This window comes from Arabidopsis lyrata, assembly GCF_000004255.2.
Source record: "Arabidopsis lyrata subsp. lyrata unplaced genomic scaffold ARALYscaffold_3, whole genome shotgun sequence".
Classification (NCBI taxonomy): Eukaryota; Viridiplantae; Streptophyta; class Magnoliopsida; order Brassicales; family Brassicaceae; genus Arabidopsis; species Arabidopsis lyrata.
The window spans coordinates 20161861-20175735 of NW_003302553.1; the positions used below are offsets into that span (position 1 = coordinate 20161861).

At 38.1% G+C, this 13875-nt stretch overlaps 1 protein-coding gene and 1 pseudogene across 1 annotated transcript in view; one reads left to right on the forward strand and one right to left on the reverse strand.

Annotated features, from left to right (window-relative positions):
• The window catches only part of LOC9319980 (B3 domain-containing protein At2g16210), an 11122-nt gene extending 9661 nt beyond the window's left edge, over positions 1 to 1461 (reverse strand). The window contains exon 1 of the mRNA XM_021032142.1: positions 1363 to 1461. Coding sequence (XP_020887801.1) covers positions 1363 to 1461 — 99 coding nt within the window. The remainder of the gene's footprint in view (positions 1 to 1362) is intronic.
• Positions 1462 to 4041: 2580 nt separating this feature from the next.
• LOC110230144 lies at positions 4042 to 4897 on the forward strand (annotated as a pseudogene).
• Positions 4898 to 13875: the final 8978 nt, after the last annotated feature.

Consider the following 13875-nt stretch of genomic DNA (forward strand, 5'->3'; position numbering starts at 1 on the left):
AGTGTTTTTGTAAAAAAAAAAAAAAGTTGCGGTTTTCGACCCAGATAAAAGCTTGGACCGCCTTTCAAAATAGTATACCCCTTTTACCTTGCGGTCCAACCAAATCCGCACTGGACAAAAACATTTTTTATTTTTTATTCTTTTATTATTAAAAACAACTACATATACATGTTATTTCTCCCACAAATATGCTCTATCAACCTCTCTCTTTACTTTTCCATTTCCATTATACATATAAATGTTACTCTGAGTACTCTTCTCTTTCTTTTTTTTTTTTTTGGTTGCCAAAACCACTCCTCTCACTTTTAAGGTATGTTATATTTGTTTTCATAATTACGTTAAGAATACTAACAATATCAATCTTCTCCTATTAATGTAAAAAAAAAAAACTCTTTTGGGAATTTAGAAAATACCTTATTTTTATAAAAGTTTTGAAAAGTAATATATGTATTATAATTCTTTAAAATTGTTAATAGCTAATCAAATTTATTTATGAAAAATTATAGAGTAATTATTGGATTTTATTAAATGTAGATATGTTTGGAAGACAAACATGTTCAACTCATCCAATCAAAATTTCAACTCCTCCCAGTGAAACAACTATATACAGATCCAAGATGATTACGATGAATTTAAAAAAGTGGAAGCGATATTCACTTCCGAAACATAATAGATTTTATTGGTCATGCATTAATACACTTAAGGGAGATATGCCAAAACAATTAGGTTTAGACCAATAATACTTTATTTTTTATTGTGTTGTGTTTTCTTATGATTGAAATTTTAAAAAGATTAGCAATAACTGTTAAAATTTTTTTTGTTTTAGATCAATTTGGATATTTAAGGTTCAAAATATATGAAATATTTCTTCATTACAACAAAACAAACACTAATTTATAATTTATTAATATATTTATTTATAATATATATATATATAATCAGTAATGTCGTACCATTTGTTGTATTTTTACCATTCAAATATTTGGTTGTGTACCGCAAATAATTTTTTCACCAATCAAACTTTATTCCGTACTGCTTATTTTGTATTAACCGCACTTGTCCCGCAAATCTATTTATCCCGCACATACCGCAGTTGAACCGTACCGCACTATAAAACCGCTTTTTCCGCACAACCAAATACGATGTTACCACTCGCACCCTAAGTTAACATGTTTCAACCTTTAAGGTAAGATCCATTTTTATAGAAAACCTAAAATTTCAAAATTTTCAAGATTCAACCTTTACACAAGACCCATTATCATATATAGTCATATAAGGAAAAGTTTCAACTTTTCCAAACTAAATTAGCAAGAAATTGCCTAAATTAAGAAGAAGAAGAAGAGTTCAAAACATTGTTACTACCAAGTTTTCTGAAGAAACATCAAGACTCTGAAGCACCTTGAAGAAGCTTTCGTTATTCCTTTCTTCTTTGCACCGAAGATAATCAGGGTTAATAGCCATCTCTCGAACTTGCTCTCGTCTCTCTCTCACACTCTCCTTCTCTACCTATCTCTTTCTCTCTTATAATGAGAAAAGTCGTTGACATAACATTAAACTAATCTCTCTACTTAATATTTTCAAAAATGATTCAGTCAAAGCTTTCCCTCTCATAACTTAAGACAATTTAAAGTACAAATGTGAGATCATCTTTTTTTTTAGATCACACAAATGTGACATAATCTTTATAACTTAAGACAAGGTACAACAAATGTGATATCATATCTTTCTAGATAACACAAACGTGAGAATTTATGACTAAAAAAAAAAACACTCGAATGGGATTTTTATCTAATTAAAACGAGGGAGGAATTGAAATTTTTTTAACAAAGAAGTTCGTTTAATTAACGACCGCAAGAAAATTCGTTGTAAGTTTGACGTGAATTTTCGACGAAATTATGATGACTGCATTTTGATAATCATTGTCAAATTTTCCATTAACTAACCTACTGTTTAAAAATGATCCCAATTATAATTACACTAAAGATAGGGTCTTCTAAAAATTATAATTACACAAGGCATAATACAATGATTTAGTAAACACATACCAAAAAAAACAAAATGATTGGGTAAACATACTTTTAGATAATAAGATGTGTTTATGCAACATCTTTATTCCCATACAACACATAGTAAATACTGTTGTTTTGGTTTTTCTGTGGTTTTCTCTCGTTATTCCACATAAATGCACCACATAATTTGCATTTATAAATTAGAGAACAAAAAAATCTTCCAAGATATACTTTTTGAAAAAAAAATCTGACTGGATGCCCTTCTTAAAAAAAAAAATCTGACAGGATGCCCTTCTTGAAAAAAAAAATATCAGAAAACAAAAAAATCTTCGAAGATATACTTTTTTACTAATAGGGAAGAAAAACAGTGCAAAAACAAAAATTTCTCCAAAAAGAAAAAAGCGGCTTAAATCATTCATCCACTGAAAAAAAACAAATGGAAATATATCACCTAAATAAATTGGCACACTTTTAAAAGTGATAAAACAAATTTTGATAATTATCATGAAACAAGTGGAGGAAAACGAGAAATGTATTTTGCTTATAAATAGGGGTAGTTTGTTTTCATAGTTTATCATGAAACAATTGTTGGGGTCGGATTTTACCCATCCTTTGGAACCGAGCCAAACTTCAACACCTCAGGGTACCTTCCCAATCAGCTCGGAGTACCCTCCCAATCAGCTCGGGGTACCCTCCAAATCAGCTCGGGGTACCCTCCCAATCAGCTCGGGGTACCCTCCCAGTCAGTTGGAGATACCCTCCTGGTCAGCTCGGGGTACCCTCCCAGTCAGCTCGAGGTACCCTCTCAGCGCCTCGGCTCGGGATGTATGTCGCACCTTGCCCCGAGCCGAATACACCAATTTCCACGAGGCAAAGTCTCCAGACTGCTCGAGGTGAAAATCATCAAGGTCACCCGAGGCCAAGTCTTCGAGGCCACCCGAGGAGAAACGTATGTTGTCGCCCGAGGCAAAGACTTGATGAATAAATACCTCTGGATTATCATAACAGCATTTCCGAAAAAGAAGGATCATTCCGGATATTCTCGGAAATGATAGGAAAGAATCTCCAGGGATCAAGTCGAATCAGGAAATCTTCCAGAAGCCTCCGAAGAAATAGGAACGTTTCCTTATCCACGATATTATCCACGATATTATTCGCCAGCTCTATATAGTGCTATCCAAGGTCTTCACAAAGAGGACAGGCAAAAAAAAGCTCTGGACTTCAGACTACAAAAAGCTCTGATATTCAAAAGCAAGCAAACACTTTTCTTTTCACGATCCAATTCTTTGTACGATCGAAACTACTCTTTTCATCAATAATATCAAGAACACCATTTTTGGTTGCAGTTTTTCTGTTGTTCTTTGAGAATTCTTGCATATCGTATCCCTAAAATTAATAAAACCCTTGACAAATCTCGATTGTGCTAGTTTTGACTTCCACAACAATCAAATTATTTCCAAACTTTCTATCCCTCCAAAAAATAATCTTGAGAAGTATTTTTTTTTATTAATTTTTTTCAATCTAATATTTCAATCCATAATTTTCATAACTCAATATTGAAGGTAATTTTCAATTTCTTATCCATCACATGTGTTATGAATTTAAATTTATGTTACATTTAATTTCTATAATTTATTTTTGTAGCACTAATTAAGGAAAATTTGGTTTTTATTGTTAGCACTTATTTTGAATGAGTCAGATTATATATATCATAAAAATTTAATGTAGTTTTATATAATTATTAATTTTGTAGGTGTAATATATATTTTTATATATTAAGAATGTTTGATGCCAAGAAAAAATGAAATACAAAACTGTTTTGATTAGAATACTTTTATGTGCTTTATATTTTAAGTAATATAATTTTTATAATATGGAAACATTCATATAATTTTAAAGTATTAATTGTTTAACTAATGGTTTTACATCTTATTAATTTTATGATATATTATGAAGATGACTAGTAGGTTAAATAATACACGTAGTATAGGTCGTCGCAAAACTGTTGGTAGAGGACGATCGAGTCGTTAAAATGCTGGTGAAAGGACATCGAGTAGAGGTGCAAGCGGGACAAAATGCAATGTATGTTTATTAATATATTTTTTATATCATTTAATAGTTTTATCTATATATTATTTTTGAAAATAGGATTGTGATTGTTTAGAATTTTAAAATGTGGTTAGTATAAATGGACGCCTAGAACAACTAAAAATTGAGCTTGTAGTCGTTGAATTAGAGGCAGAAAACTATATGATTACGGTACCATTAGCTGTCGGTAAACAGCGGATTAAAGAAAAATTTGTTGAACTAACTAGTGATTTGGTTAAATGGAAACCCAAGATGAAAAGCAAATTTTAATTATTTGAAAAAAATTATGGTTTTTCAACAACAGATTATCCAAACTTACTGGTACGCATGTTGAATCATCAGGACATATCGAGATATAACCGTACGTCATGGTGAGACGAGCGATTCGCGGTAATATTTTAATTTTAATTATGCTTAACTTATAAGTTTTTGTGAACATGCGAATACCATACTCATAAATCATATTTATTTTACAGGAATTCGGTGAAACCAACAAAAAATATATAACCGTGTTGCACGATCTTGAGCAAGATTCTCGCTATTCACCCCACAAGCTTGGAGTTTAACTTGATCTCGAACAAGAACCATATGATGATGATGTGCCAGCGGATGACACGAAAGAAAATGGTCGAACCGCACTTCCTCCGGAGAATTCTTATCTAAGAACATATGATGATGATTTGCCCCAATCTGATATTGCACTAAGGTTTGGACATGCCGAAGAGACAATTTGGCAAAAGTTTCATGATGTTCTTAAAGCAATGGAACGATTGTATATATGCCCAAGAACAGTCGAATAACTTAGAGCTATCTTTGACGGTTTGCAAGACGTACAATATATTGGGCTTTTTAATGGATTTGTTGATGCATTTGATGGAACACATGTACTTGTTATGGTGACACACTAGGTCGAGAAGATCTCCAATTGATAATAGGTTTTTAAGATCAATTAATCCTAAAGCACTATCATGTCGTTGTAGTACTATAGGTGTCAATCCACTTTAGGTGTGATGCAAACAAATGAGATATGATCAAAACGCACTAAGTCAAGCCAAGCAGAGATTGGTTGTTTCTCTAACAGTTCTAGTGATTGATGCAGAAATAGTAAAAAGTCACAGAAATGACTAATATACTCGATCACAAGGCTCACTGCCAGAAGGGAGGCTGTGATCGAGTAAACTGGTCCAAAAACAGACAATTATCAAATTCAATAGCTGTTAACAGAGAAGGTGAATGCAGCAGATAAGTAAACAGATAAATCAATTGGATAAGAAACTCCTAAGGATGGGGTAATCGAATAGTGTGGACTCCATAATCAATTTCGATGGTTAACAATTCTCAATGAAGCTATCCCTAGACAACAGGTTCAACAACAGATTTATTCACTCCCGTGCAACAAATCCTCAAGCAAAGCTAGCCCAGACTAATTCCCATTAACGGAATCTAACTATGCAGGCAATAAGAACCGTCTGTTAAAGTTAATAACCGCTCTAAACGGCCAATCCCTTGGGATAGAGACGATTATCACTGGAATTAGTAGATCAAGCATTCCATCGAACACCTTTTGGGTGCGGGAATGCTTCTGATCGAATTCCAGTTGATCAGAAAGGAATAAGTAGTAAACACAACTAATCCAGAAGGGATTCAATAAAACTACACTTAACCATCAGAATCGACTAAGGGTCTCACATCTACTCTATCCCATCCTCAGAAATCTAGTCACTACTCAGACATCATGCTCAAAGACACAGAAACGATAGATGATTGTATAACTTCAAAGATTAAAGGAAATAAAAACAGAAATGAACAAGGAAACGAAAGCGAAATCTCAATAACTTAGAAGAAACGAAAATACAGAGTTTCAGAAGCAAAAGCGGCTACTGAACGAAACTAGGTTGCGAGTCTAGAACGTAATTGAAAAGAGAATGAAAAGTCGATGTCTCAGGGGAAACCCTTAGAGACTTATTTATAGCAAAAACGACAAGGATAAGTAAATGGGCTTCGAGTCCGCTTAACAGGCCCATGGAACGTTGTGGTCGAGTATATGGGCTCAAAGTGGGCTTCATGGTCGAGCGTGAATCGAAACCCGCGATCAAGTGGTTCCTTCTCTCCTTTTCTCTTTCCTTTGCTCAGGTTGTCTGGTTGAGTGCGGATTGATCAGAGGGTCGAGGTGGTGATCGAGTAGAATGGTTGGTGGCAGGATCTGGACTACTTCTTCTCTCCTGTGATCGAGTAGGTTGGTTGATGGACTGATCTGGACTGCTTCTTCAACCCTGCGATCGAGTATGTGGGTAGACTGTCAGGATGGACTGCTCCTCTTCCTCTGTGATCGAGTAGAACTGTGAACTGGCAGGATGGACTGCTCCTCTTCCTCTGCGATCGAGTAGAAGGGTCCTGATGGTCTGCTGAGCTGACTGCTTCCCTCTCTGCTACTGGTGATCGAGTAGAATGGTCCAAATGTGACTTTCAGCTCTATTTTTCCTCTTTCTGAACACCAATAGCTCCGAAACACCTGAAACAACTCCAGAATGCAAAATGCATGCAAGACTAATGCTAGACACACTTAAACATGCAAAATGTGCGAAATGATGATGAATGCTGTGGAAGATGAATGAAACTAGACTCGAAATGGTGATAAATGGATGTGTAAAACATGCAAATTATAGACATATCAACTCCCCCAAACTTAGTCTTTGCTTGCCCTCAAGCAAACAAGTAAACATAAGATGAAGGAGAGGTTCGAAGGTGGGGATTCAGAACCAAAGCATCAGATAAAATGGATAAAATCAAGGTCCAAGTTGGTAGTTCTAGGATGCGATATGATCGATCTCTACTCAAAAACGTTAGCCATGCCTTGTTATAGTTCAATCCGACTCTTATACTCGACCTACACATGCTTTCAAATCGACCAATCCCTTTAACATTCATTAGTTTCAGAACGTGAATCAAGCAATACACCATCAATGAACTCATTTGGCTTAAGGTGAAGGTCAGGAGACAAAGATAGTCCCTTTAAGGTGGTTCAAGTTTAGTAACAGGGGACTCTCAAAAGAAATGGACTGAGCTTTAGGAGAATGCTAAAGGTAAGACCCAACCTATGCATACAAGAATAGTATCTCATCTACCCAATAACATAAACCGTGTTTACACAAGCAGATGGTACTACCCTCAAGCTCAGATGATGATCCTAGTTCTACCCTTTGCACTCAAGGCATTTTTTATCTTTGATCAAATCACTCTTTCTTTTTCTCTGACTTTGTTTTAAGGGGAAGTTTTCTTTTACTCGATGGATCTAGTGGGTTTGGTTTTTCTTTGACAAATATGGCTCTTGTTATCTTCTTATGATAAAGACTTTTCTAAATTTTTGCTTTCTTTTGTTATAGAGCCTATTTATTCGACTTTTAGTTCCTCAAAACCCATTACTAGAGTAACTTGTTTCTCAACTTCCTTCTCCTAAAAACATCAACCTTTTCCTTCTTTTACTCATATACTCGATCCCCACCCAAAAAAAATAGACTCCCACCTAGTCTTATCTAGTCTAGAAAACATGGACTAGAACTACATGAGACACTACTCTTGTCGGTTCAAACCTAACACTTTCTACCAAGCTCAATCCTGAAACAGGCCTCACAGTCACACACGAGATATTACAGGGCTTTTAAAAGAGAGGTTTGGTTAAGGTCTAGGGAAACTTCTCCTATGATGGAAGCAGCTACTTGGGTTAGCAAGGATGGTGAAAAGTTGAAAGAAAACCCAAGTATGTATATGGTATCCATGAGTTCAAATTTGATGCTAAGACTTGATAATTGTAAATCAGATTCAGGTTCAAATTGATAGGGAATGGTATCAAATCATGACAGTGTGATCGAGTAGAGCATTCAAGACATGGTGCAGTTTTACTTCAATTTCATTGACTACGCATCAGACAACTAGCAACGAGGGCATTGAGTCTATCTACTGAACCAACATGCTTACAAGGCTATCTCATCATAATCCCCTATGCATATGCAACAATCCTATATGATAACATACTAGACTCGATCCTAAATGTGATGCAACTAAATGAACACTCTGTTTTTGTGGAATACATTTTCAGAAATTTTTCAAATTTTTTGGTTTTTTTCTATGCTTTAGATGAATGCAGACTCAAGGGTGAAATGCAAAATTTGAAAACAAGACTCAAAGAAAACATGTTAAATACGTCTTGAATCCTCCCCCAAACTTAAACTACACAGTCCCTTGTGTAGTAAAAATCTGAAGGAGATTTCAAGAGAGACACTATAAAAACAAAAGCAGAAAATGGTATTTACAATTATGGTTGGGTGTGGTACCTCAGTTGAAGGTCCTGGAGATGTAGTCGTCCATCTCCTCTCTGGTGTATTCCCAGGGGATGCTGGGTGCTTGATCTCCTTGTGATCGAGTATGTGGTGATGAATTGGAATTTTTGTGAGCAAAACTACACATATTCGAGCCTTCTACTCGATGGCGGAGTCTCCGGGTGCAACAAAAAAGTTTCAAATTTTTGGACTCCACTGGGCTGATATACTCGATCCCCATGTCCTTGGTAGAGTAAAATTTTTGAATTTTTACTCTATCTCCAGATTGTTTCTCCATTCCTGAGAACCACAAACACAACCAAAACAAATCAAAATTAACAAGAAAGGAAAAATTATTTACAGAGATAATCATGGGACTTCCTCCCAAGTGAGCTTGTTTAAAGTCTCTAGCTTGACTCCTCACACTTATTACGCAGGGAAAGTGTGACAGAGAAGACTTAAGAAGTCTTCTTCTTCACCGAGCTTATCATCATACTCAGCATCCTCTCTTGAAGCAATGTGAACGTTGGGCTGAGGTTGAACTTCCCTTTGAACCCGACTCAATATGTTTCTAAGCTCTTTGACGGTGTAGGCTAGCTCCTGTATGGTTCTTTCTTGGAGATCAGACTTCTTTTTGAACTCTTGCCAATTAAGCACTGAAGGTATACTCGATCGAGCGATTGAATTCGAAGGTTGAGTTTGGACTAGAACTGGTTCCTTCACTTTTGCGGCCTCAAATCCTTCTCCTAGAACTGCTCTCTGAATCTCCAAGGTCTTTCTCTCTGTTGTTGCCCTTGTTGGAGTTTTGTTGATGTCAAACTACAATCTGATGTGCTTCCCAAGGTTGAGATCAATCTTACCATATATGACATCTATTACTGCTCCCACTGAGGCCAAGAAAGGTCGTCCCAAGATCAGAGGATTCTTAGATTCTTCATCCATCTCAAGCACAACAAAATCAGTAGGCACCTCTACTCCATTAATCATCACTGGCACATCCTCTAGCAGGCTAAAAGGTCTCCTTGAAGTCCTATCAACAAGAATCAAGGTAATGTCACAAGGCTTGTACTGGACGAATCCTAACTTCCTTGCTACAAAGAGTGGCATTAGGCTGACTGAGGCTCCTAGATCACATAGACAATTGCTGAAAGTTAATTGCCTAATGGAGCATGGTAGAGTGAAAGATCCAGGATCTTCCAACTTTTCTTGAATAATCCTCTCATCAGTGGCTTTAATTGGATTGGTATCATATTCGTCACCTGAATCTTGATATATGTTGAGCCTTTCCAATATCAAGTTTCTCACATCTCTGTGAGGGTCCGAAATCAGCTTGAGGACTTCTATTAATGGCATCACTGCTTCCATCTCGTCAATCTGTTTCTCTGCAAGAGATTCATATTTGTCTTTCCAAGTTTTCCTGAACGTCCGTGGGAGAGTAAGTGAAGGTGAAGGACTTGGCTTGAATCGCTTTACCATTCTCTCGATTATAGCAGCTTTCTCTTCCAAGGCAGACTGAGTTTGATGGCGGGATTCAGCTGAATAGTTTAGTTCAATAACTGAGACTTCAATCCGTTTAGAAGCCTCCCCTTCCTGAACTTCACTGTCCTCAGTGATTGAGTGCTGGTCATGTAGAGTGGGTTTCTTCATAGCATCATTAATGTCAAACTTCATCTTAAAATCTTTTCCAAGATTAAGATCAATCTTCCCCTTCTTGACATCTATGACTGCTCCGGCTGTAGCTAAGAAGGGCCTTCCGAAGATTAAAGGGTTTATTGGATCTTCATCCATTTCGAGCACTATGAAGTCTGTGGGGACTTCAACATTTCCGATCTTAACAGGCAAATCTTCTAATAGCCCATGAGGTAGTCTAACAGACCCATCGGCCAGGATCAAGGAGTTGTTGAAAGATTTGTACTTGCTGAAACCTAGTCTCTTGGCCACAGAGAGAGGCATGAGACTGATAAAACCACCTAGATCACATAGGCAGTTACTGAAGGCTAAAGGACCTATAGAGCATGGTAAGGAAAACGAACCAGGATCTCCCAATTTCTTGGGAGGTGGCACAAATACTGTATCCTCGGTCTTTGCAGCAGATGGTTGTTCAACTGTGGAAGCGACTGGGGAAGCTTATGATCGAGTAGACTGCTTGTCAAGTATGGGCTCTTCTAGTATTTGGTCAGCCACAACGTCATCTTGACAGAAATCCTCCCCCTCTTGAACTACACTGCCTGCAGTGATTGAGTTAAGGGTATGTCGAGTTGGCAGCTCTCGATCATATCGGATAGTGATGGCGTTAGCAGTATACTCCTTGGGATTCTGAATTGACTTCCCTAGTAGTCCAGTAATCTTGGGAGCAGAGGTTGACCCAGTTTGGCCTTCCATGTATCTGACCTTTGCGGTTAGTGCTTCTACCTTGATGTTGAGATCGTTATAATTGCAGTCTATCTTATTGTTCATCTCGGCCAGCTTCTTTGCGATCTCCATGGAGCCTGTTGTTTGTCCTTGAAGGAGCTGTTGGAGCATTTGCCTCAGTTCGGAGTCAGAAGCGCTAGAGGTTTGTTGTTGATGTGGTACAAACCCAGGTGGTGGATGCTGTGTTTGATAACCTCCTTGAAACTGTTGCTTAGGAACAAACCCTTGACTTTGGTTGTATGGGACGAATGGTTTGGGTTGGGTCTGCTGTTGTAGAGGGTATACTTGATCCTGCGGGTTTGCAACGTTGGTACTTCTGTAAGACAGATTGGGATTGTTCTGCTTATAGTAGTTGTAGCCCTTGTTGTAGCCGCCTTGGTTTTGCACATAACTTACTTCTTCTGACTGAAGAGTCTCCCCATCCTGGACTTGGAACGTCTCATCTTCACAGAGAAAATGGACTTGCTTCTGTTGCACAAGGAGTAGCTTGTCCAGCTTGTCATTCATGGCCTTCATGTCCTTGCGGTGCTTCTCCTCTAAGTCTGAACTTCCTCTGATGGTTCTGTCATAATCTTCATTGTAGTTTCCATCAGACTGAGCTAAATTCTCTACCAGCTCCCATCCTTCTTCAACTTCCTTGTTCAGGAAATTCCCGTTGGATGCTGTATCTAGGAGCATCCGGATCTTAGGGAGAACTCCTCTGTAGAGAGTGCTCAAGAGTGAGGCTTTGGAGAAACCATGGTGAGGACATTGATTCTGATATCCTCTGAAACGCTCCCATGCTTCACAGAAAGTCTCAGCATTCTTCTGAGTGAAGCCAGAAATCTCATTCCGGAGTCTTGCAGTCCTGGAGTTGGAGAAGAATTTAGTCAGGAAGGCTTTCTTGCAGTCATTCCAGGAGGTGATGGAGCCTTGAGGAAGTGATTTTTCCCACTGGTGTGCTTTGTCTCCAAGAGAAAATAGAAACAAACGTAACTTGAAGCCATCCTCACTAACTCCATTGATCTTAGTTAGGCTGCAGAGCCTATCAAACTCGTCCAGATGATCGAGTGGATCCTCCATTGGGAGGCCGTGAAATTTGTTGCCCTAAACCATGGCAATGAGACCACTCTTGATCTCGAAGTTGTTGTTCTGCACTGGTGGAGGCACAATGCCATTGCGCTGATTGTCATTACGTGGAGCATCGCCTACACCAATGTTGTTTGGCAGTTCTGGGTTATGGTCGTCAGCCATAGTGTCTGTGTTTAATTGCTCTCTTAACTCACGAGCAATACGGTCGATGTTCTCGTTGAAAAGCAGGTTCTGATGTCCTTTAGATCGAGTTTGCATACAACAGGTATCAGCCCAGTTTGAGCAGAGTAATCAGAGATAGTACCTGAAACACACAAACAAAGAGAAAAACACAAAGTTAGTAACCTTGTAAAAACAAAACGAACTTGATCTTAACGTTTCTAATGATCTCAAATATAGCAAACAAACACCCAAATGGCAACGGGGCCAAATTGATAATAGGTTTTTAAGATCAATTAATCCTAAAGCACTATCATGTCGTTGTAGTACTATAGGTGTCAATCCACTTTAGGTGTGATGCAAACAAATGAGATATGATCAGAAAGCACTAAGTCAAGCCAAGCAGAGATTGGTTGTTTCTCTAACAGTTCTAGTGATTGATGCAGAAATAGTAAAAAGTCACAGAAATGACTAATATACTCGATCACAAGGCTCACTGCCAGAAGGGAGGCTATGATCGAGTAAACTGGTCCAAAAACAGACAATTATCAAATTCAATAGCTGTTAACAGAGAAGGTGAATGCAGCAGATAAGTAAACAGATAAATCAATTGGATAAGAAACTCCTAAGGATGGGGTAATCGAATAATGTGGACTCCATAATCAATTTCGATGGTTAACAATTCTCAATGAAGCTATCCCTAGACAACAGGTTCAACAACAGATTTATTCACTCCCGTGCAACAAATCCTCAAGCAAAGCTAGCCCAGACTAATTCTCATTAACGGAATCTAACTATGCAGGCAATAAGAACCGACTGTTAAAGTCAATAACCGCTCTAAACGGCCAATCCCTTGGGATAGAGACGATTATCACTGGAATTAGTAGATCAAGCATTCCATCGAACACCTTTTGGGTGCGGGAATGCTTCTAATCGAATTCCAGTTGATCAGAAAGGAATAAGCAGTAAACACAACTAATCCAGAAGGGATTCAATAAAACTACACTTAACCATCAGAATCGACTAAGGGTCTCACATCTACTCTATCCCATCCTCAGAAATCTAGTCACTACTCAGACATCATGCTCAAAGACACAGAAACGATAGATGATTGTATAACTTCAAAGATTAAAGGAAATAAAAACATAAATGAACAAGGAAACGAAAGCGAAATCTCAATAACTTAGAAGAAACGAAAATACAGAGTTTTAGAAGCAAAAGCGGCTACTGAACGAAACTAGGTTACGAGTCTAAAACGTAATTGAAAAGAGAATGAAAAGTCGATGTCTCAGGGGAAACCCTTAGAGACTTATTTATAGCAAAAACGACAAGGATAAGTAAGTGGGCTTCGAGTCCGCTTAACAGGCCCATGGAACGTTGTGGTCGAGTATATGGGCTCAAAGTGGGCTTCATGGTCGAGCGTGAATCGAAACACGCGATCAAGTGGTTCCTTCTCTCCTCTTCTCTTTCCTTTGCTCAGGTTGTCTGGTTGAGTGCGGATTGATCAGAGGGTCGAGGTGGTGATCGAGTAGAATGGTTGGTGGCAGGATCTGGACTACTTCTTCTCTCCTGTGATCGAGTAGGTTGGTTGATGGACTGATCTGGACTGCTTCTTCAACCCTGCGATCGAGTATGTGGGTAGACTGTTAGGATGGACTGCTCCTCTTCCTCTGTGATCGAGTAGAACTGTGAACTGGCAGGATGGACTGCTCCTCTTCCTCTGCGATCGAGTAGAAGGGTCCTGATGGTCTGCTGAGCTGACTGCTTCCCTCTCTGCTACTGGTGATCGAGTAGAATGGTCCAAATGTGACTTTCAGCTC